Source organism: Pristis pectinata, chromosome 7 (assembly GCF_009764475.1).
Source record: "Pristis pectinata isolate sPriPec2 chromosome 7, sPriPec2.1.pri, whole genome shotgun sequence".
NCBI classification, from domain to species: domain Eukaryota; kingdom Metazoa; phylum Chordata; class Chondrichthyes; order Rhinopristiformes; family Pristidae; genus Pristis; species Pristis pectinata.
The window spans coordinates 58,568,536-58,594,547 of NC_067411.1; the positions used below are offsets into that span (position 1 = coordinate 58,568,536).

Consider the following 26,012-nt stretch of genomic DNA (forward strand, 5'->3'; position numbering starts at 1 on the left):
TCGAGCATAATGAACAGTTGTGGATACAAACACTATAGAACAATGTCAAATCTCCGGATTCAGAACTATGTAGATTTACTGGATGACAACTGGGATGAGGGATTTCAGTTATATGGAGAACTCAGAGAACTCCTTAGAGCAGAGAATGCTAATAGACGTATTCAAAATTATGGAAGGTTTTGATAAGGAAAGTAGGAAGAAAGTGATTTCTCTGGCAAGTGGGTCAGTAACCCAAGGTCATAGGTTTAAAATAATTGGCAAAGGCACTGAAGAGGAAATTTCATCGCATGGAGGGCTGTTAAGGTCTGCAACACATTACCTAAGAGGGTGGTGGAAACGTATTCCATAGGAATGTTTAAAAGGCAATTAAACATCTTCTTAAGGATGATTGGTTTGCAAGGTTATGGGAAAAAATTGGAGTTGGGAACTAAATTGGATGACTCTTTCGAAGGGGGTGTTTTGGGCTGAGTTAATCAGTGATTACCTGAAAATAATTTTCTTGTGTCTCCCCTCACTCTTTAACTGTACCTGCCTCTTTAATAGTACAGATGGCTTTCAAAATGTCTCCGTGATTCCTTTTCTGTCAACATATTGTGCCATCTTCCAATGCACTTTAGGGGTACCTCCATTAAGTAAGCAAAACATGAGAGCATGTTCAGGAGAGGAACATTGACTCTTTTCCTTCAGTATAAGTAAAAATTACATATCTAATGCACTCCTGCATTGTCTCTTGTCTCAGAGACTGCAAGCCTGTGAGTTAGAAGTGATGAAGAGCTGAAATACCCTGCATCTGCTAAGTTAATCCTGTTAATTGTCTTCCACCTTGACATTAGACCGGTAGAACCAAGCAGAAAACATGGGGTCCTGAAAATGGGAACACTGGTAGATAGGGTGGTGAGGAAGGCGTATGGCAAGCTTGTCATCATTGGCCAAGGCACTATATATAAATGTTGGGACGTCATGTTACAGTTGTACAAAATGTCGGTGAGGCTGCACTTGGAGTATTTTGTGCATTTCTGATTGCCACACTACAGAAAAGACCCGATTAAACTAGAGAGGGTGCAGGAAAGATTCACAAGGATGTTACCTGGATTGGAGGGCTTGGATAGGTTAGGTCTGTTTTCCTGGAGCAAAGGAAGCTGAGAGGTGACATGATAGAGGTACATAAAATTATGAGAGGTATAGATAGGGTAGATAATCAGTATCTCTGTTTCACATTTTAGGGGTGTCTAAAACAAGAGGGCATTGGTTAAAGGTGGGAGCAAAGAAATTTAAAATGGATCTGAGTGTAAATGTTTTGCGCACAGAGTAGTTGGTATCTGGAATGAGCTGCCAGAGGAGGTGGTGGTGACAGGAACAGTAACAACATTTAAGAGGCATCTTGACAGGCACTTAAATGAGCAGAGCACAGAAGGATATGGAATTAAAATGGGATTAGTATAGATGGACATAATGATCAGCATCAACACGGTTGGCCGAAGGGCCTGTTTCCATGCTGTACAACTCTATTACTCTATTCTCTGATTCCCTTAGCCTCCAAAAATCTGTCAATCACTGCCTTAAATGCTCTTGGTAACTGAGTATTGTATGCCTCTGAGGTAGACAATTCCAAAGGTCTTCATCCCTCTTGATATTCTCTTCATTTCAGTGTTAATAGCCAGCCCTTCATCTAGGGAATATCTTTCCTAGTTCTATAGCTAGAGGAAGCAATCTCTGTCAAATACCTATTAGTTCCTCCCAGAGTCATATATTGCTCAATGAGAACTTCTAATTCTTCTAGACTGCAGTGAGTATAGGCCAGTCTTACTCAATCTCCCTTCACAAGACATGTCCTACGTCTCTAGTTTCCAGTTAATCAATCTACAGTGGACTGACTCCCAGGCATTTATATCTTCTTTGGGTGAGGAAACAAAAACTGCACATAGTCCTCTAAATGTGATCCCACTAATGTACCGGTACCACCTGTACAAGACGTCCTTACCTGTGTCCTCCAGTTTCAGTCAATCTTTTCCCCTTGGCAGCGGGTTCGATAACTAGAGGGCATAGATTTCAGGTAAGGGGCAGAAGACTTAGAGTGGATTTTTTTCACCCAGAAGGCAGGTACTTTCACAACAGTCAAGAAGTATTTAGATAAGCAGCTGAAGCACCATGGCATTGAAGGCTACAGGGCAGAGTGCTGGAAATTTGATTTAGTACAGGTAGTTACCTGATAGTCAACATACACATAGAGGGCTGAGGGGCCTTTTTCCATGCTGTATGACTCTAGTGACTCTCTGACAAAGTATCTTGCGATGAGATCCAACATGCCATGAGTCTTCCTATTTTTTTTGCTGTAGCTGCATGTTTGTATTCTGTAGCTCATGAACCTGTACACCATGATCCCTCTGGACACATTTACTAATTTCTCACTTTTTTTTCCTAATCTTCCTACCAAAAATAACCTTCTATTTTCTCATATTATACTCGATTTGCCATCTTTTTGTCCAATTGCTTCACCTGCCTATATCTCTTTGTAGTCTCTGCATCCCTCACACAGCTCACTTTCCATCTGGCTTTGTGTCATCAGCAAACTTGGATTTTTATGGTCTTTTCATCTGTTATTAGTATAAATCATGAATATCTGATAGCCCAGTACTGATCCCTGTGCTACCCCAGCAGTAATAATTACCTGCTTATTTCTATTCTCTGCTCTTTGGCCTTTAACCACTTCTCCATCCATGCTAATGTGTTACCCTCAATAACAAGAGCCCATTTTTTAGATAGGAAACAACCTTTTGTCATTTCTTTAGAAAATCCAGCTAAATCCCATCAACAATTTCTCCCTTATCCCGATTGTTACATCTTCAATAAGCTCCATTAGTTTAATCAAATATGGTTTTCCCTTCTTAAAATCAGCTTTATTCTTCCTTATCATATTACAATTTTCTGAATGCTCTGTAATGACATTCTTAATGGTGGATCTGATCATTTTATTGACAACAGATGTCAGGCTAGCTGGTGTATATTTCCCTATTTTTGTTTCTCTCTCTTACACTTGCTACCTTGCACTGTGTTGTGACCATTCCAGAATCTAGCGAACTTTGGAAGATCATCACCAAAGCACCTGCCATTTCTGCAGCCAACAGTTTTAGATACTATTCCTTAACTTTGATACAATGTTCCATGCTGTTCTGTGCTGATTTAGCTAACATCAACCTGTATTTCTTCCTCATGTTTTGCAGGTTTATTATGATCCAAGACATCCAGCTTCTTAGTACCTAAATACCACGAGTAGTGTCACTGGAAATGTTGTCATTGCAATATATTGATGAACAAAATGCTTGCATGGGAAGCTACAAACTATCTTTCCTTTTTGTTTTCTAGAATGCAGAGTATTCCACCATGGCATCACTAGCTGGAGGACTGGAAGATATGAAGTCGAGTCTAACAAATCCAGCCGATGTAGGGGCCAGTGCTCCAGGACCTCAATCTTACCCAATTATTACAGGTAAGAGGATTTGACCTTGATAAAAGCCTGCGTTTGATTCCAAGTGATTGCATAGCACAATTTGTTAGAAGTTTTTGGATTTCTTAGCAAACTATTACGGGTATTATTGGCCAATTTTCAATGCAAACTTTTGGACCAGTTGATACATTCACCAGGATTATTCTTGAATTAGAATTCTGTCTAATTTCTCCCATAGTCTACACACCTCCAGCTGTCTGCCTTGAGCCACATGTCCCAAGACAGTGTCTGTGTGTCCCAAGCCATGAGTCCTGATCCATGTGTGTCAAGCCTTTCGTTCTCATTCTTGCAACTTGTATCATGTGTCCTGAACCATATGCTCCTGAGTCATGTTTCCATATGTCTTGAGCCATGAGATTGTATAGCAGGGTTTTTAAGATGAATTTGATTTTATCAAGAAGATTTTGAACTATTATAGGACAGTTCCCTATGCGAAGAATGGAACTGCATGTCCTGAGCTGTATGTCTCAAGCCAAGAATCCCAATCCTTGTGTCTAGCTGTGGGCTTTGAACCACGTATCTCAAGTCTTGGGTCCCCATCTGTTTGTCCTGAGCTGCTTGTCTTGAGCTTTGAGTCCCACATTCATGTGCCTCAAGTCACACGTCTAAAGCCTTGTGCTTCCATCTGAATATCCCAGACTATGTGGCTTGATCTTTATGTCCCCACTTGAAAGTCCTGAGCTACATGTTTTGAGCCACGGGTCTGGAGCTTTGTATCTCCATTTACATGTCCCAATCTGCATGCCTCAAGCAGCTTGTTGTCACCTGCCTGTCTCTAGTGATGTATTGCACATTCTGAGCTGTGTGTCTTCAGACTTGTGACTCCATCTGTGTGTCTCCAGCAACTTGTCAGTGTGTCTCTAGCCCTATGTCGTAAGCCATGGATCTCAAACCATTTAACCTTGTTTACATGTCTGAGCTGCACGTTGCTAGCTATGTGTCCTAAGCAGTGTCTCTCAAGCTCTGTGTCCTCATCTATCCGTATGTCCTCAACTCCATGTCTTAGCCTTATATCTCCATCTACCTGTCTCGAGCCACATGTACCCATCTGCACCTCTCTAGCCTCTTGTCCTGAACCACTAGTCTTGAGCTCCAGGTCTAGAGTCATATATTGCAAGACGCATATCTGCATCCTGAGCCATGTATCTTGAGTTGTGTGTCCTGAGCTGAGTGCACTAACACTCGTGTCTCACTTGACTATTGTCCAGCCTAGAGTGAGGTATCTTAATTTGAATATACTGATGAGGAGAACATTACAACTAGTGGCAATGGCAACGATTTCATTGTTCGTGTAAGAGTGGATACTAGTGACTAATGTCCATTCTGGTCATTTTGCTGCCTTTCCAAGGGGGAGTCTTTTCATAAAGGCAATTCAGCACTAATGTAATGTCTTAACTGTTCCCTTAAAATCAGTCTTGTGTGCAGAGGAACAAAGTTACCCTTATATAGTAATCCATAATAACCCTGGTTGCCAACTTTTTATGATTACCCAGGAGTCTCCTGCATATTATTATGAGCCATATCAATTTATCCTCAGAACATTAAGGAAATAGGGTTTATAATTCTATCATTTAATTTTATGCCTCTGCACAATTGAATTTTCACATAAAATTTTTATTTAAATAATTGCAGACTTACCAGGTGGATAACTAAATCCATGATTTTCCCTTTGGCTTCTCCGTGCTTTTGATGTTTGAATGCAAGGAGGTACCTGGACATGTACAGTGGTATCCAGTGACATGCAGTTCACACATAGGGACTACTTCTGCCAGCTTCAGCCACACACACATGCTCTGCCGAGAGTGCAGCTGACACAGGCAAAAGTAGTTTTCACAACAATTGTGAGGTTAAGGGGAGCCAGGTCCTAGCAGATCCCAGCCCACAAAGTCTGGTGCTATTTTATAGGGTTAGGGTCATGCAGAACAGAAACAGGTCCTTCAGCCCAATGTGTCCATGCTGACCATCAAGCAGCCATTTACATGAATGTCATTTTATTCTCCCCTACATTTCTATCAACTCCCTCCTGATGCTACCACTCACCTACACACTAGGGACAATTTACAGTGACCAATCGGCCTATCAACCTGCATGTTGTTGCAATGTGCGTGGAAATCGAAGCACCCATAAGAAGTCCATGTAGTCAAAGAGTGAATGTACAAATTCCACAAAGATGGCACCAGAGGACAGGAACCCAGGTCACTTTGATTATTAGCTTTGAAGTTTTAAAATTGTGAAAATAGGCTGATGGATATGTAAGATAAGATAAGATCTTTATTAGTCACATGTATATCGAAACACACAGTGAAATACATTTTTTGCGTAGTGATTTTGGGGGACAGCCCGCAAGTGTCGCCATTGCTTCCGGCGCCAACATAGCATGCCCATAACTTCCTAACCTGTATGTTTTTGGAATGTGGGAGGAAACCGGAGCACCCAGAGGAAACCCACACAGACACGGGGAGAACGTACAAACTCCTTACAGAGATTGGCCGGATTTGAACCCGGGTTGCTGGCGCTGTAAACCATTATGCTAACCACTATGCTACCGTGCCTGCCTGTGTGTAGGGAATTGAGGTGAGAGTTTATGTGATAAAAACTCCGCATGCACATGTACTCAAGTGGGAAATCCTGGCATACACACAGAGATGCACACAGAAAAATAGCCAGATTCTGCACACAAATACCCAGCCATGTGAGCACAGACACAGGCACATAGAGGAAACTGCATAAATGAGGTATTAGCACATGAACAGATGCAGGAATTCACACACACACACACACACACACACACACACACACAGACTCACTAACACAGATATACATACAGACAGAGACAAGCGTGCGCACACACACACGCACACATACACAACTACTGATGCAGAGACAAATATACAAACATAGAAAATAGGAGCAGGAACAGACTATTTGGCCCTTTGGGCATGCCCCACTATTCAGCATAATCATAGCTGATCATCTACTTCAGTGCCCTCCCTGTATCGCATGATCCCTTTAGTAGTAAGAAATAGATTTATCTCTCTCTTGAATATGATGACACCTACACACTGTCACACACAGCTGTCCTCACAGATACACAGAAATGCATGCGTGCATACAGACACACACACACACACGCACGCCCACACACGGACACACAGATACAATCACACACAAACATGCACTAGCTAATATATAGAGATGTATGAATCCACTCATAAAGTTGGAAACACTCAGAGATACATGGACACACAAACATGTAGACTGATGGACACTCTCATGCAAGGAACAGATATAAATGTTCATACAAGGAAATACACACAGACAGGGCACAGCCATTTATGGAAATATAGTAAGACACAGATAAACAGAGGTACATATCTCAACATTCTTCCAAGTTATTCCAACATATGCATAGACTCTCACTTTCAGAGTGACCAACATGCACATAGAAGAAAGGTGTCTTTGACTTGGGCATCAATTTCAGCTGTTGCTTGTAATGACCTCCACTCATCGGTTCTGTTGAAGTCTCTGGAATTTCATTTTTAGAAAAGTACAAATGGCAGCTGATAATCTTGCATGTGTTTAGTGCTGGAAACCAAAGCCAAATTTTCCCTCACAATCTTGTGTGCACTTTCGTCAGAGCAAACTGTGCAAAGGATATGATGTGAGAGCTGCCAAGTGCTCTCACTTGTATTCAAGTTTGTAGATAGAGAGGGAAATATCACATATTATGACAATGTTGCTTTTGTGTTTCACACAGTGTGCGTTACTTCACAGAACTGAAAACTACGTAATTATCAAATCTCAACCATAAAACTTCTAATGGTGCTATGCTGCATTACTTTAATATATCTTGTGATATCATATATGTAGACTGCTTAAAACTTGATCAGTACAAGAATAATCTAAAATTTTATGTAATAAAGGGACAATAAATAGACTGACAGCTTCCTTGATTCAAGATATTTTTGTCTCTACGAAGTTTATTGTATAGTCGGACGTAAAGTGTAGATGAAGCAGGTTCATTGTGTGTCAAAATGAAGAGATGATGGGATTGTTAAGTTTTCCTAATATAAAAGGTTTAAATGCTTCAAACATGTCTTTTTAAATTACTCAGGTGGTGAATGTACCAACCACAGCACCTATTTGTATTCCCAGTACTTGATGTTCTTTGGAAACCCTCTGACTCCTGCTTCTTGCCATTCGCCACTCTCTTCCCCCCACCTTTGGCAGCCATGCCTTTAGTTAACTCATCCAAGCTCTGGAATTCCCTCCCTAAACCCTTCTGCCTCCAAAACTCATTTCATGGTTTAATGTCCCCCTCATTGGTTCGTTGTCAAATTTAGCTTGATTGTCTTCTTGTGAATATATTTCACTACATCAAAAGGCCCAATAGAAATGTAAGGTATTGCTATTGATCTATGATCAGTTCAGTTGTGTTGTATTCTTTTTCTGTTCTAAACTGAAATAAGAAAACTCAAATGGGTGGAAGTGAGGTTTTCAGGTATTTGGTTCTTTTTACAATTCTGGAAAAAATATAACCTGTGTTTTAATTAATATTGTGACCAACCTATCAACCAGAACACAGCCAAGTGGTTGTTAGCTGTGCTTTGGTTGATAGGCTGGTCACAATTAAAAACTTTATTTATACAGCCCAACGAGTCCACGCCACCCATTTAAACCCATGTTAACCTACCCCTACGTCTTTTAGAATGTGGGAGGAAACCAGAGCACCTGGAGGAAACCCACGCAGACATGGGGAGAATGTACAAACTCCTTACCGACAGTGAGGGGAATTGAACCCCGATCGCTGGTGCTGTCATAGCATCACACTAACCACTACGCTACCGTGCTGCCCATGTTATGAACTTTTCACAGATGCCAAGCTGACAGACCTTTTGTTAAGAATCACTGATATGATACATGAAAATGCATAGGACATGCCACTTGTGAGGCTATCCACTTTGTATGGAGAGCTTCATGCATACAATAATGTTAATACTGTAAAATTCAAATAGTATGAAGAATGCAGCTTAGAGAGGAGCTTTTGTAAATATAGGTGAGTTCTCTTTTTGAGAAGGAGCAAAACATTGGGCCGTTTTTTCCACAGATTTGTGAAAAAAGAAAGTCTGATTTTCATAGTGAATTGTGACCTAACAGTGACAGGAACGAGCAGTTTGAAAACATGACTCGGGAGAATGCAGTTTCATTAACAGACAAGAAAAATAGCAGCAACTGAAATAATGAACTGTAACAAGAACCTCTTTAATGCTCTTCAAGCAGCTAATGAGCCTTTTAAGCAGCATATGAGTCAAAGTTCATTAAAGCACATTTGCAAAAGTATGGCCTAGTGAAGTGGGAGCATATTTTGATTAAGCGACCCAAGTTCGAGATGTCCAAGTAAATAATGTAACCAATGGTGGGGAACAAAAGTTCCAAAATATGCAAAGGTTGGACTGGGACATCAGCTCATCCCAGAAAGTGTGAACTCAACATATGTGATCAGGAGGACCTCCTGGAGGATTGCAGGAAGTGACATTTTGAAGAAAACTCAAAAGTAAGACATGAGCATGAAGTATCAGAGGATATGAACATTTATCAAAGAAAGTCACGAACAGTGCAGACTTAAAACAAAGCATGACACATGGATAAGTGTTAGATGGTAGAAGTTTAAACAGCCTGAGATAGGAAAGGGAATGAAAACATTTCTATGGGCCAAATCACCATGTTCTGAAAGAAAAATGGGCAGATAACCAGAATGGCTGGGAGGTGACATGAGCAGAAACAATTTGTTTCATATGAGGAAGAATTGTTCAGGATGGAGAATATGGAAGCTGTTGTTCAGAAATTTTAGTGGTTTGCAGAGTTACTGGCAAAAAAACTTTCAATATAAACTACAGAAACCTTTTAGAGGGAGCTAGAAAACAGTATAAAATTGGCAGATCTGTCTTCTGAAGAGTGCATGTCATGAGTACATAAGCGCACATAAGTGCAGACGAATCTGGTACTGAAATATCTAAGGCAGAAATCAAAAGAGGATTGAAAGGCCAGTGCCTTTGACACTCAATGTATCCAATAAATGTCGAGTAACAGTTAACAAAGCCAATAGAATATTGAACGACATAGAGTCAAAACAATGGAAGTAGGGAAAATTAATGATAAATTGTACAGGGCTCTGGATTCACCATATATTTAATAGTTTGTCTGGTTTTTGTCACTGAGACACAGGGAAATCGTTTAAGCATTGGAGAAAAGAGCCAAGAGCCTGATTTGCAGTGTCAGGGCTGAGAATTTTTTTTAATGTGCTTCTTGGTCTCTCAGGATTGTGGGAAGGTTAGCATTTATTGTTCTTTCCGGTTGTCACTGAGCTGTTGGTGGTGGGCAACTTTGAAGTGGTATAATGAAACTGAGTGTTTTGTTTGGATACAGTCTCAACCTGCCAACCTTGTTGGTCTGGGACTACTGTCACATAAAGGCCAAGCTGGGTAAGATTACATGAATGGCCCAAATGGGTTACTACAAGCCAACAGCTTCAGAGTTGCACTTAATGATATCATCTTCTTAGTTTCAGATTGGGTCAGACTCTTTGAATCTATTATGTATTCATGGATGACATATTTTGTAATATATTTACACTGTCAAAATGAACGTGTGCTTATGTACTCATGATGTGCCCTCTTCAGAAGACAAGCAATCCTGTTTTCAATACATCACACATGAAGAGCACAACTAACTCAAGCAGCAACAGTCAGCAGCCAGGTCTGCAGCACAGGTACACACACTGAGGGAGTATCACAGTGAATTGAGAGGAAGCATGAGAAATGGTTCAGGGAGCTCTTGAATTGGGTGACAGTTTTGTTGCTGAGCTGATTCTCAGTGGAATGTAGTTTGGAACCAGGCCCATGCTTGAGCCAATCCCACATCACTGAGAGACCAAACATGTTTTGTCTCCAATCTGTCGTTATGCTTGGCAATGAATTCTGCAGTGGATGCTACAATATGGCTGAGTATCTTTGATGCATATTGCTGCCAGTGTTTTGGAGTCTGAGCTCTAATGTGCTGTTGTGGCTGGGTTCAGCATCCACTGGCAGGCCTGAAGCAGGGGCGGCAGACTGGTGCTCCAGGTGGTACAACATCTGACAGCTCCAGTGACCTGGGGTCGATTCGTACCTCAGATGGTGTCTGTGTGGGGTTTGCATGTTCTCCTGTGACTACATGTGTTTCACCTGGATGTTCCTGATTCCTCCCAAATCTCATGATTGGTAGGTTAATTGGCTACTGTAAAAACCCCTTGTGTAGATGGCTGGTGGGAGAATTGGAGGGGTGGTATTAATGAGCATGTGAGAGAGAGAATAGGTTGCAGGGAAATAAAGGAAGAAATAGCAAAAAGTCATAGTCATATAGCATGGAAATGAGCCCTTCAGCCCAACTGGTCCATGAGAACCAAGATTCCCATCTAAGCTGGTCCCGTTTACCCATGTTTGTCTCATATTCCTTTAAAACTTTCCTATCCATGTACCTGTCCAAGTACCTTTTAAATGTTGTTAGTGTACCTGCCTCAACCACTTCCTCTGGCAGCTCGTTCCATATATTAATCACCCTCTAGTTGAAAAAGTTGGCCCTCAAGTTCTGATTAAATCTCTCCCCTCTCAAAAACCTATGTACTCTAGTTCTTGATTCGCCGATCCTGGGAAAAAAAACTGTGCGCATTGACCCTATCTATGCCCCTCGTGATATTATACACCTCTATAAGATCACCCCTTGTTCTTCTACGCTCCAATGAAAACAGTCCCAACTTGTTCAACCTCTCCATAACTCAGTCCCTCGAGTCCTGGCAACATTCTCATAAATCTCCTCTGCACTCTTTCCAATTTAATGACATCTTTCCAAAACTGAACACGATATTCCAAATGCAGCCTCACCAACGTTTTGTACAAAAGCAACATAAAATCCCAACTTCTGTACTCATTGCCCTGACTGATGAAGGCCAGTGTGCTGAAAGTCTTTCTCACCACCCTGTCTACCTGTGACGCTACTGTCAGGGAACCATGTACTTGTACTCCTAGGTCCCTCTGTTCTACAACACTCCCCAGGGCTCTACCATTGACTGGGAATGTCCTACCTTAATTTGTCTTCCCAAAATGCAACACTTCGCACTTATCCAAATTAAACTCCATTTGCCATTCCTCGGCCCTCTTACTCAGCTGATCAAGATCCCTTGGTAAATCCTTGATGACCACCTTCACTGTCAAAACATTAACTATACACATGCATTAGAAAGTACAGACTGTAAAAGCTTAGAGCCAATGACAAATCAACAGAACCTTGGTGCTGATACTGCATCAGGAGTGGTGGTATAAAGATGCTTGAATTGTTGCCTACTCTCCGCCAGAGAGAGGACTCATTGAAGATTATACCACGAACACTGGAAAATTCAATGACAGCAATTCTCTTTTAAAATATTTCACTTTGTGCAATTTGTTTTCTTACTGTGGAGGCGAATGGTGTATTTGACCAATAAATAAGTCTCCGAAGCTCTGTCAGTCTTGTCAGTGACTTGGAGAGCTGGATGTTCTCGAGTATTCCTGGGCATGGTTCTGTGGCACTGTAATATTGATGTTCCAGAACTGGGGACTTTTTTATTTAGTTGTCCCTGAGCCCTTTCAGGCTGCAGCTAATCATCTCGTTACAATGACTCCTGAAGCATCTACTATCTATAAAGTTCCTCTCCAGCCTCAGCGATATAAAGGCAGTGGGTTCCTCCACAAGCTGGGAGACTCAGATCACTAAAATGCAATTTCTTGCTTAGCTTCCACCTGGAGTGATAAATCAATCAGGATTACTGTGCCTTCCCTGAATATTTAAAACATAAATTTCATTCAGTGTTTGCATGTGTATTGAAGTTGTTAATTCAAATGCCTAGGGTGGTACATTCTGAGCTGTTTTAAAATGGGCAATAACAAGGATTAAAAGACAACCTAAGTCAATGGAATCAAGCATGAGAGATGAGGCGAAAAGTTCCAGCCATTACTGAACAGTATTGGTATTGGTTTATTATTGTCACTTGTACTGAGGTACAGTGAGAAACTTGTCTTGCATACCAATTGTACAGGTCAACTCATTACACAGTGCAGTTACATTAGGTTAGTACAGAGTGCATTGATGTAGCTGTTCCATGATTTGTGTTGTGGAGTAGGGGCTAGGCTGGGTATAGGGTGGCGATTGTGGGAGGTGAGAATGATAAATTCAATGACAGTAATTGTCTTTTAAAATATTTCATTCCATGCAATTTTTCCCTTGATCTTTTGTGGGTGCTGCCAACATGCCCAATCAGGGCCCACACCACCCACCTGGGGGTTGGTATCCAGATTTCCAGGAATGGAAATCAAGGCTTCCATTGGGGAGTTTGGATTGTTGGGTCAGTGATGGGTTTTGAGGAGATAGGGGGTTCTTGGTGCCTAGATATTTGGGAGGTCAGAACTTTGGCAGTTTGTGGCTTGGGAAGTTTGTAAATTTAGAAGTTTGGGGAATTGGAGTGAAGGGGAGTGGGAAGGCTTGGAGTATGGGGTAAAAGGATGAGATCAGTGGGTGGGGGGAAGGGATGGTTGTTGGTAACTTGGTGTGGGGAGAAGCCCAGAGGATAGAAGGTAAGTAAAGAGATTTACCTTAGTCAGTTCCCAGTCCAGAGAGGTGCAATGAAAACATGGTTGTTCTAATAGTGACCAATGGCGGTCACTCCCAGAACAATGTGATCTAATTTGCCAGGAACAAGTATGACTCCTGTCAAGGAACACTTGGTGAAATTTCAGAGTGACACTAAATGTCCCAGTAAAACACATTTTCAATGGTGTTGCACTGAAATAGACGTGATTGAGTTTCTAAACCTGTGTCTTTCATGCTTACCAAATACTTTGGGGTAGCAAATGGGAGACCTCCACTCATCCGCTGCTGCTTCTCACTTCTACAGGGTTTTCAGGTGGTTGGTGGCTGATGTGCTGCTTAGTTAACGGTGTAAGTGCAGGTAACATTCCACTAACTGGATTCTCTCTGTTTGTGGAGAAGAAGAATCAAGGAGAAGTAAGAGGAGACAAGAGGGCCCCCTGAGGATACCTTGGCATGAGTTGCCTTTACTCTTCTGTTACTTTAATGCATCTGAGTTATGATCATGGAGGGAGAAGGAGGTCTAGACAGGAACCAACTTTTCTTGGGCTTCTTCAATTCTATCTCAGTGAAACTAACCAGATCATACTGACTGAAATGCTAACTGGGGTTCCATGTTTGTCCATTAAGATTCTCAGTGGAATTGGCAGAGTAAGTCCAAGAAACTGTTTCTGTATGGTGGAGAGTCTAAAACGAAGAACATAGTTTCACAATGTGGCTTCAACATTAAGTTAAGGAAAAATTTCTTACACAGAGAGTTGTAAATCTTGGAATTGTCTACCTCAGTGGGCTGCGGATTTTCACTTATTTGACATCAGAGCAACAAAACAGAACCAGGAGGGGCTGTGAGGCCTAGTCCTGATTCTGTCTGTTATGCTTCATGCTCTTATGTCAAAGAACCCTGATTAGCATATTAAAAGGAGTTTACCCTTCTAGACAAGAAGGCAGCCCACTGTCCGGTGGAAAGGCTCCCATAAAAAAGGCAAAGCTTTCAGCTTCAGCAGGTGTGTAAAACAGGCAGTAGGTGATCAGCATCTGTCATTTTGCCATCATGACCCCATAGTCATAGAAAAGAAAATCTGGTGGCCTGATTTTGGATCAGCAATCCAAAGTTGCTGATTTCGTGTCCAGCATCATATGTGGTATTAATACTTGTGGAATGATCTGGCCACTGATTCCATTTTGGAGGGCAGTATCAAGCCTTTTATACTTATTTCAACAAGTTAAAGATCAACCCCAAAATATATTGGGAATAAGCCATATTTGTCAAGCAGGGTGATGCTCAGTTAAGTGCAGGCATGCTCAGTGCAGTGACGACGGAGGACACATGGATGGGATAAAAACCTTGAGACTTAAGGGTTCAGCCAGTCTGAAGGTTGTAATTGTGGTTAATGTTTGGCTTGTAAATTCTAATTAGGATGTGTTTTAGCAAGGACCAAAAAGCTCTGAAGAAACAGATTGATACATTAGCCCAGCATTAGTTCTGTGTAAATAACCAAATCTCTCGATTTGTGCAGTGGTGTACTGAGTGAAAGAAATGGACAATCAGAGCACTTGCAATAATCCTTAGTTCCTGCTGCACTCATAAGCTTTGTTACCATTTGCAAGGCAATGACACCCACATGCTGTGTAAATGCTGCAGTCAGCACTCTCCCAGCCTCTGATTGTTACTAATTACTGCCAGATACAGTTCCCTGGCTCAGCGTGCTGACTTCAGCTCGGTCCCATCAGTTTGAAAGGACAAAGTGACAATGAAATTGACACTTCAGCAGTGTTCTCCAATACAGCGCTGGGGAAATTGACAACCCCACAGCCAGCTTAGAGTTAACTGGCCTAGGAGTCAGTTTGCATTAAGAACCAGGGACCAACCCAATCAAACTGTCGACTGGCTGCTCAGAAATGTGCAGATGAAACTTCTGAGCTTAGTGAAATCTGACACAAGAGCTTTATGGCTTTGAAAAAAAATAAGTGTAGTTTGTTGATAATTGTTCGATCTTCTGAACTGTTTTCATTGACTTTCTGAGGAAAACAGTATGTCGGAGTTGACTGAGCCTTCAGGATTCAACTGCAAGGTGTTAACCCATTGTTTTAATCGGCTTAATGAATGAAGAAGCATAATACTGCAGCTACAATGAATTGCAGAATAGATTTTTGTTATCATATGTTCCCCTTGTGTAGTTTCCCAATGCATCAATTTTCAGAGTGGTGTCTAAGTGAAGCTGTTTATTGGTTGCGTATGTGGAACTGTAAAGGGGAATAATGCTTCATATAAGGTCCTGGCTCTCTGGATCTCCTCAGCAATTTGTTTAGCAATACCAAATTCATCCTGTTGTTGATCAACAGCAATGCATGTGCAGCATAGCAGGTCATTCTTTCCCAGATGCCCCTGCTTCAAGGTCAGGTCAGGTGTGGGAAAAACTTTTTATGTCTTGGGGCTTGGGTTGGGTTCAGATTGGTTGTAGTCAAGTTGTGTTCAGGTTGAGTTTTAATTTTAAACATAAGCAAATTTCTGCTTGTTGAGAATGTGCAATCACTGCCACTTGGAGTGGTTGATAGCACTGACACATTTAAGGTAAGGCTTGACGTAAGCGTCAAGAAGAAGGGATATGCTGACAGAGTGAGGACAGAGAACAGGAGCTCGTATAGAGTATAAGCACCAGAAAAGACTACATGGACCAAATAGCCTGTTCCCATTGTGTAGATTGTATGTTACTGACACTTCAAAATATCATGCTTCGAAACGTCTGAAGTATTCAAAGAGAGCAAAGGAAGCTCCAGCATTTTCTAACTCTGTATGGAGCCTAGTCATCAGTTACCAACCTACAGACACCTTTACCAATATTATCCTTATATAAATATGTCATCAGCCCTAGTCTCTGCATTTTTCTCTTCTCCATCTTTGCCTCTACATTCAACACATAAAGCGCTGGAGGAAACTCAGCAGGTCAGGCGGGTATCAATGGAGGGAGATGAACAGTCAACGTTTAGGGTTAAGACTCTTCAAAGACACAAGAGGTTGCAGAAGCTCGACGTCAACTGTCCACTTCCCTCCATAGATGCTGCCTGACCTGCTGAGTTCACTAGCATTTGTGTGTTGCTCCAGATTCCAGCATCTGCTGTCTCTTGTGTCTCCATTTGCCTCTACATTCAGTGTCTCCTCTGTGTGTGTGTTTCCTCTGGGTGCTCTGGTTTCCTCCCACATTCCAAAGACGTACAGGTTAGGAAGTTGTGGGCATGCTATGTAGGCGCTGGAAGCGTGGAGACCCTTGCAGGCCTGCCCGCAGACGCTCCACACAAAAAGATGCATTTCACTGTGTGTTTCGGTGTACAAGTGACTAATAAAGATCTTAAATCTTAAAGACCCAATATAAAATCCACTCATCTGACAACCGATTGGTCACCTCTCCTAATATCTCATTTGACTCCATATAAATGTTCGTGTGAATATTCTTTACTAATTTTTGGGCAGTTTTAGTATGTAAAATTCACTGCCATAAACTGCTATTGTTGTTGTTAAACTTTGTGGCCAGAACTTTCTGTTGTACAGTGCACTGCTTTAGTGTGCAACTTAATAGAATTTTATCAAAGATCTGATTACAAAACACAGTGGAGTATTCCATGATAAGTGCAGCTGGACTTTTGTTCCAGCTCCTTCATGTGGAGGCAGCTGGGTATGTGCATTGAAGTGAAATTCCAACAATGCTTATTTTAACTGTACTATTTAGATGAAGCCCATGAACGGTGCATGCTTTGCCTGAGAAGTAGGTCACGGTGCTGAGGCATTCGCTTTTCTCCAGGCAGATTCTTCTGTAAAATCTTCCTTTGACTCACACCCAGCCCCGTTAATGTCCCTGTCCATTCCCCAACTCTGTCCCCAAACACTCTCTCCATTTGTCTTCTCAAACAGCACCTACCCTGTGTCAGCTCCTTCCCCCATTCAACTCCCTGCCTCTCCACTGATCATCTCCAAAAACTGCCTACCCCTATCCTCTCTCATATCCCTAATCCTCCCCATCATCAATTCCTTGACTGATCCTCATTGGCAATATCCCTTCCCCTCCACCACATGATTGTCTCTCTCCCCCAGTGCAATCCCCTTTCGCAAACTTCTGCTCAGCTGCCTTTTCTCAACGAGTGCCACTACCTGCAATGGTTCAAGGAGGGAATGGCTTTGTGTGAGCTTCAGTGCTTTAACATGTGTTCCTTGCATCTTTGTGGTAAAATATCACTGCTGCAATGGGGGAATCTTTGCCTTATCACCCACTGGGAAATTTGTCTCCTCTTTTCTAGGTGGGATTTTCATTCTCTCTTGCACTTTCCTCTCGTGTAAAACTCCCCCAAATTGTAAAAACAGCTGTGTGAAATGCAAATTTCAATTGCAGTGAAATTTTCAATAACTGATTTGAAAATTTCTTACTTTCTCTCAGAACAACCATCATGTACTAACCCTGTTTCCTCTGAAACTGCGCTATTTAAAGGTCCGATGTTCAAACTACACTCTTTGCACTCACTAAGATCTCTGACCTCCTGTAACCTCAAACACACTCTCACATTTCACTCATTTGCCTGTGGAGGTTGGGGCAGGGAGAGCAGGTAAATGCATTCCCCAAAGTGCAGGCATTTGGAGACTGCACTCTGGAACACCTTGCTGGAGACTCTTGCAGAGTCTCCTTGGCACCCATGCATAAAGAGTATTTTTTCACCAGCCTTCCCAGGTTCTTCTGACCCCCCAGGAGCTGAAACTAGCCAATGTGAACTTCAGCTGAAGTTCTTGTGATTTATGCATATTTTGCAATAGGATTAGGATGTTTCTGCAGTGTTTTAAATGCCAGAAATACTGCCTGGAAAAATTATTAGACCAAAAAGTTTTATTTATGTTCAAAATTAGCATATCTTCCAGACTAAATACCTGGCAAAGAATATCTGGTGTAAGTGTAGATTATTAATGTCATTAAAATTCAGTTCCAGTCTCACTCTTACTTGGTTTCTATTTATCTCAAGAGGTGACCATTGATCAGCAACGGGATCTGCAGCTGATATTTTCCTCTCTATCCCAGAGTGCTGAGGTGAGCTGTGCAGCCTCTATCACAGGCCCAGCTGCAGTTAACACAGCAAAGGCTGAGGCTCAGTCCTCAGTTCCATGAAGGCACAAGAGACTGCAGATGCTGGAATCTGGAGCAATAAACAAGCTGCTGGAGGAATTCAGAGGGTCGAGCAGCATCTGTGGGGGTGGGGGGGGGGGGGTGTGGTGGAAGGAATTGTTGAATTGTCGATACTTCAGGTCAAAACCCTGCGTCAGCACTCAGACCGGAAACGTCGACAATTCCTTTCCTCCCACAGGTGCTGCTCGTCCCACTGAGTTCCTCCAGCAGGTTGTTTTTGCTCAGCTCCTTGTTACCCAGCAGTTCCCAGAGCAGATGAGAAAACACCCAAATCCCATCCTCCTTTGCTTTTTAGTTTTTTTAGATATATTTTCTCTTTCTTTCCCACTTGGCTGGTGCTAGATTGTTTAAACTCAGATCTTCCAAAGGACAGGGAGGTCATTGTCTGTAGACCAGCTTCAGACTGGTTTTTCATTCCATTGGATGTTCAGACAGCAAGGACTGACTGGAATCTGTTTATGTTGTGATCAGGTCAATGTCCTGACATGTTTTTACCACACCACAGTGAAGCAGAAGGAGCTTTGCTAGATATCATCCCAGGAGATTAAGTCAGAGTGTAGTGTCCAAGGCAGTACAGGTTATACATGAAAGTAGTTGTTATTTTGTTAGTTCTTAGGAACTAACAGGAATGTGTAGTGAGAATTCTGAGCATAGCTGACTACATCAGACATTTGTATATTAATGATTTAATCTTCCTCTGGATCAATTGACTTCTCCTCCCACCCCCCCCCCCCCGCCACCCCCCAACTACCAAATTGCCACCTTCACCACTGAAGTGGGAAGCTGTACGTCAGGATTCACATTTAGTGTGTGGTTTTCAGCAGATGTGATCCCATGTCGAAGCCTGAATTGGGTAAATCTGTAAAATGATTAAAAAACCCCGCCCACATCCCACGTTCCTCTTGTCACAATTTTCAGGCCCTGTATTTGTGAAAGGTTCTCCAATTCAATTTTGTCAGGTCACATCGCACTGTAGTTGCAGGCCTCAACCACAAAATGGCTCCATGGAGCAGGTTTCTGAAATCTCTCTTCCCAACTGCCAGTACGTTGAATATAAAAACAAGACCATGGTCAACATCATAAACATTTAATTTGACCCCCAATCTTTATAAGAAAGCAGCATTAAATGGCCTCTTTTAAAAGTGTATTGTGGATGATTATAGCTCAATAACAAAAATGGCAAAGCAGACAAACTTTTGAATTGTCTTCATGGTAGTTGTTTCTTAATGCAACTGCAATAAATTCCAATTGTCTAACATGCTTTCAGCAATAACCTCCACTGCACTTTGATTAAAGGCTTGACCTTCAAAATTTAATTAACAAAACAGAAAGAGATATTTTCTCAAACAGCCCGTCACTTTGAATATTTTCTCTAATCACTCCTGGATTGAAAGTCACCTTCTACAAAATGTCACACTCTTAGCTGTTTAATAAAAACAAAAGTCCCTTTTACTAACTTAAGAAAAGTTAACACCAGATAAAATTATAATTATATTCAGAAAGTTACTGTGCTTATGGCTGGTTTTCCATCTGGGATCCATGCCAGCGTGGTTGCAATGAGACCATTTATCTCGAAGCAGTAACTCCTCCAGTGACCTACCTTTTGACCCATTTCTCCTTCAACATAATTCATCCATTGAACACCGTCTGCAATTCCCATTGGGCCTTTGCTCCATTCCTTCGTCATCCTTTTCAGCTTCATTCGAAAGTTTTCATTTCCATCTGCTTTTCTTCTTTTTATAAAAAGGCACGGTGATCTTTAAAAGAAGACCACAAAAGTAAAATATTTTCATTAGTAGGAACAATCTGTGTTTGAGGCATTTAAATAAAAAATGCTGCTTTCCAGATATCCTATTTTGTAATTGTTAATTTATTATGCTTCTAACAGTTTCAAATGGTTTGTTGGGCAATCATTAGTATAACTGAAATTCTCTTCACCATCCCACTATCACTAGTGAAGTGAGAAAATAGTAATGTCTAGTAGTCTGAAAGGGTTAGTGTAGAATCCAATGCTGCAAATAGGTTAAACCAAGTAATATTTACAAACCAAAACAAATAGAGAATGTATTCCATTTATATGACAGAGAGGAAGAGGAGGCAAAGGAAAAATTATAGCGTCATAGAGTTGTACAGCACAGAAATGGGCCACTCGGCCCACCATGTCCATGCCAACCTTTTTGCCCATTTACACTAATCCCATGGGCCCGCAATAGGACTGTATCATTCTGTACTTTGCCTATTTAAGTGTCTGCCTAAATACCTCTTAAACTTAGTAATTGTATCTAATTCCACCTCTCCTTCTGGCAGCGAGTTTCAAATATCAACCACTTTCTGTGCAAAAAAAACCTTTCCCCTCAAATTCCTTTTAAAACTCCTTCCCCTCATGTTAAATCTATGCCCTCTTCTTTTTGATATCCCTACCATAGGAAAAAGATTTTATCTACCTATCTGTGCTTCTCATAATCTTATATACTTCAATCAGGTCATCCCTCAGCCTCATTTGCTCCAGGGAAAACAAGCCCAGCCTATCCAATCTTTCCCCATGATTAAAGTCCTCCAATCCAGGCAACATTCTGATAAGTCTCCTCTGCACTGTCTCCAGCACAATCGCATTCTTCCTGCAGTGTGGCAGCCAGAACTGCACACAATACTCCAGGTGCGATCTAATCAGCGTTTGGTTAAGTTGTAACATAATGTCTCAATGTTTATATTCTCTGTCTTGACTCATATGCCTTCTTCACTTCCTTATCTACCTGTATTGCCAATAAATTGCTGGAAAGGATCAAGAAAAAGACGATTTTATGCTTCTTTGGACAACCTAATACAGAGGAGTTTGGGATGATCTGGCGATCTCCTCAATGGATTCCTCCTGAGCCTGGTCAAGCTGCCATTCATAGGTCCAGGCAGTGGGCTGTTGGGAGGTCTGTCTGTCTCAATGCCTGCTCCTCTTCTGCAGTCACATTTGTGCTGGGGAATGGGAGCATGTTGTGACCTGCCAACCTTCCCAAATCTTTTTGCGATGAGTGGGCAGTGTAGGGCAGGACCATGTTGCAAGAACAACAAAAATAAGTAATGGTTAAAGGTATATTAAAAACAGATCAAAGTACAAAACCACACCAGGAGATTTATGGAGAGATTAATTGTTTCCATGCTTTTTCTTAGTGCATTTAGAGTCATAAGTACCTTTGCAAATGTCTCGTAAAATCAGTGAAGAGAAGGTGTGTGAAACAGCATGTAATTTATTTTGTGCTTTTCCATAATTCATGGTGTCTCGAAGTGCTAAGAAATATTTTTTGAAGTACTGTCTTTTTTGTAAGCCCTTATGGCAGCCAATTTTCACATAGCAATGTCCCACAATAGAGCAAGGTGATGGTAACCAGATAATTTGTTTTAGTTATGTTAGTTCACATCAGTGACTCAAGGTTGTGTGGAGAATTTACAAGGCCTTGTTTACCTGTTTAATCCCAAAGGAAATCACTCTCTTGTCTTTTTACACCTGACCTTCTCACACTGGCACTTCCCCACAATATCCATTTAACTGGAATTGTGGCTGATTCTTCACTCCTTAATCCAAGAAATCAACCATTGACTAGAGCCAGCTAGCTCAGCCCAAATGAGGAGAAAACTGAGACCTTCTGATCTGTCTGGTTTAATTGTGTTGGCTGGTGGCGTACACATTCTAGGCCAGTGTGGAAAATCTAGTGAACATTTATTTATTTACAATCATAGACTAATATTGATCAACTTGGAACACAGTTCTCACACAGCTCCCTTGTGTGAGAACATCTCATCATTTCCCAGACCTGGAGATTTACCTTTAAGAAATCCCAACACTGCAGTTCAAGATTTTTACAGTGATATGACACTAGCACTAATGTTAAGCATTGACTTCTCAAGTAGCTTGAAGACGTTTTAGTGTTTTAATTCATTCAGATGTATGCTGAGCAGCCCAGTCTGGTTTACTATTTTACCCTTTATGTAATGGTTTGAGTGTAGGACACAAGATTTTATAGTGCCAAGTTAAAGATGCACATGCAAGCTCCAGTCAATAAGATTTTATTGTATTTACTGCGGTCATTGGATGTGGCATTCCTGGTAATTTGTGGTATGTAGGCAGCAAGTCTTAGAAGTCTGTAAACTACAGAATTACCATTAACTAGATAATGAAAGCACACCTTATTGTAGTCAGACTTTTTTTCTACCGCCCTTCTCTCACTGTCTGTTCATTCTAGCCCCTATCTCTGCCTTGCGCGCTCTCTCTCTCTCTCTCTCTATCTTCACTTTATTTGTCTCAGGTTTGTTTATTTGTCACTCTATTTCTCCCCATGCACATTCACATGCCTGTTTCTACCTGTTTCTCTTCCCAGCTATCTCTCTCTCTCTCTCTGCCCATAAATCTTTATTTTACTGTTTCTTTTTTACTTTATACTTTGCACAGATCTGTTTAAGAACTTATGCATGACTTTTTGATTACTTTATTTTGAGAATTCTTACAATTCTTTATCAGTAAAATGCCAGAAGCTCTTTTCAACTTGGATTAAAGGACTTTGTGAGCCATTATAAAAGGAAATGAAACAAGATTTAATGGGCAAAGGTTCAGTTTTCCTTTTCATTTCATTAGTATCTTTGCAATAATACATAGGGAGCTGGATGTCAAACATATTTTAACTTTGATTTCTATCATGAAAGATTTAGAGGAAGAGCTAACTTTTTATCATTGATTCTTTACACTGGTTTCCAAGAAAACTAATGAATTAGAGAATATCATTAAACTGCCCCACAAATAAATCATTTGTCACTAGTTTCTCAGAGGATATTAAGAGGGAGGCTTGGAGCTAAAGCACAGTACAAAAATTTCTATTGAATTGTTTCACACACAAACATAACTACCAACAGCGTAAACCAAGGCAACCCTTTATTTGTTTATCTATTTATTTATTATGTGTTCATTTTTCAGGATCTGGACATTGTTGGCAAGACCAACTTTAATTGCCCTTCCATAGTTGCCTTAGAGAACATGGGATAAGCTGCCTTCTTGAACTGTTGGAGTCTTTCTCGTAAAGGTACTTCAACAATGCTGCTGGGTAGGGAGTTCCAGATTCAGTCACAGAGGTAATGGAGGTGGTAAAGGTTGTAGGTTTGGGGGATGCTGTCAGACTAGCGTTGGTATTGGTATTGGTTTATTATTGTCACTTGTACCAAGGTACAGTGAAAGACTTGTCTTGCATACTGTTCATACAGATCAATTCATTGCACAGTGCAGATACATTGAGGTAGTACAGGTAAAAACAATAACTGAGTACAGAGTAAAGTGTCACAGCTACAGGGAAGTGCATTGCAGGTAGACAATAAGGTGCAAGGTCATAACAAGGTAGATTGCTGAGTAACAGAAGAATCAGAATCAGGTTTATTATCAGTGACATACAGTATGTTGTGAAATTTGTTGTTTTGTGGCATTGTGTATTGTGGCTAGTACACACCGCAGCCACTATGGTAGAGGGAATGAATATTTTCGTTCGAGAAAGCTGATTGGGGACAAGATCCTGTGTTGGATGTTGTAATGTGGGGAGCAGTTGAGATAAGGTATTTTAGGGTAGCGGCGCTTTTAGAGGAGGGCAACATAAATAGTGCAAGGTCCCGAGAGAGATCGGATGAGTAATAAATCACAGCTTGGTGCATATTCTGGAAGGAATCTCAGTTCTGGTCTCTGTACAAACTCAGGTGCAGTAACTCATAGTTCTGATGCAGGGTGAGAAACCCAGAGATCTGGATTCTGAATCCTGCTGTGGCAAATATTGAAACTGGTTATTTACGTATACTCATGGAGGGTATATGAAAATACAACTGGTTCTCAAGTACTGTCAGAGAATGGAACATGATACTCATCTCTGATCCCAGGCCCATTACCAACCCCAATCCTACTCTGTCGCTGACTCTAAGCACCATTTGAAGCTAGCCTTCATTGAATAAACTGATGGCAATTATCTTTATTCTACCAGAAGGGATGGGCAAAAACTATGGCTTTGTCACTATTGCCCACACCATAAGACATGTAAAACAAAGGGTTGGTTCATTTAAAGAATAATGGTAGGTAGACTCAGTGTCTTCGTTTTTAGTGGCTCCCTTCACTAGTCCACTGAAAGTCAAACACTGTAACCTAACAGTTTATACAATTCTTCCCAATGCTACATCAGGGGTGATCCCAAGAGGAACGTAACAGTGAACAATGGGCTGTTCCCAAGGACGAATACAAAGATAAACATCAACCGATGCTAGAGGACCATCAACGCACTTCTTGAAACTTGTTGGTCTTCCAGCACAATAAGACGTCCGTCAGAGAATCCTGCCCATTGGCATATTCCAGACTGCAGGAGTACATCTAAGGCATGCATTCAGACTTGGTGCAACCAACGCAAAGGTTCAGTGGGAAGGACTGTAGTCTAAGGTCTTGCTGCCACTGGACACTAAGGGGCTGGGCCCTGTGTAACAGACCCGCAAACACTTGAACGTTGTTTTGTTAAAAGAAGCACGTGAGGGTACTCTGCACATAGAATGTATTAACTTGATGACATTACGAATGTATTGACTTGACAACAGTATCAATGCATAGACCGATCGATACTATGAATATAAAAAAAGGCCATGCAATGTTTTGAATTTCTTGTTATAGAGTTACACAGCCTTGAAACAGGCCCTTTGGCCCAACTCATCCATGTTGACTAAGGTGCCTACCTAATCTAGTTCCATTTGCCTGTGTTTGGCCCATATCCCTCTAAAACTTTCCTATCCATCTCTAAATATCTTTTAAACCTTGTAATTGTACTTGGCTCTACCAGCTCATTTCATACACCCACCACCCTCTGTGTGAAAAACTTGCCCCTTAGTTCCCCTTTAATTTTTTTCCCTCTCACCTTAAACTGATGCCCCCTAGTTTAAGACTCCCCTACCCTGGGTAAAAGATTGTGACTATCTACTCTATCTATGCCCCTCACAATTTTGTAAACCTCTATAAGGTCACCCCTCATCCTTCTTCGCTCTGGGGAAAACAATCCCACCTATCCAATCTCTCCTTATAACTCTAGCCCTCCAGTCCCAGTAACATCCTCATGTATATATTTTTTATGAATATTGGTATTGGTATTTATTATTGTTACATGTACCGAGATACAGTGAAAAGTTTTTGTTTGCATGCCATCCAGATAGATCATTCCATACCTAATTATATCAAGGTAGGTAAAAGAAAACAGAATGCAGAATATAGTGTTGCAGTTACAGAGAAAGTGTAGTGCAGGTAGACAAATAAAATGCAAGGGCCATGCCAAGGTAGATTGGAAGATCAAGAGTTCATATTTTAGTGTATGAGCGATCAGTTCAAGAGTCTGATAACAATGGGATAGGAGCTGTCCTTGAGTCTGAAAAAGAATCCTGCAACAAAGTCAATTATTCGGTGACCAGATGTAATCATAACAAAAACATAATAAACATAATTGAAGTATTATGAGGGATGGCGAACAGTTTGGTCAAAGGCAGAGGGAGTTGGGAGAATGATGGCGACATGGAAGAGGCTGAGAGGGAGAATTCCAGAACACGGATGCTTGGCAAGCTATCCATGGCTGCAGTGCCTTAACCTATACATTAGGCTTCAAGAAAGATAATCAAGAAATTGTGGTTTAAACCACCACTATGAG

General features: G+C 41.3%; 1 protein-coding gene across 1 annotated transcript in view; it reads left to right on the top strand.

The window, feature by feature from the left end:
- Window positions 1–26,012, top strand: part of pax5 (paired box 5) — a 189,736-nt gene that overhangs the window by 117,002 nt on the left and 46,722 nt on the right. Inside the window, 1 exon segment of the mRNA XM_052019516.1 lies at window positions 3,364–3,487. Within this exon segment, the coding sequence (XP_051875476.1) occupies window positions 3,364–3,487 (124 nt within the window).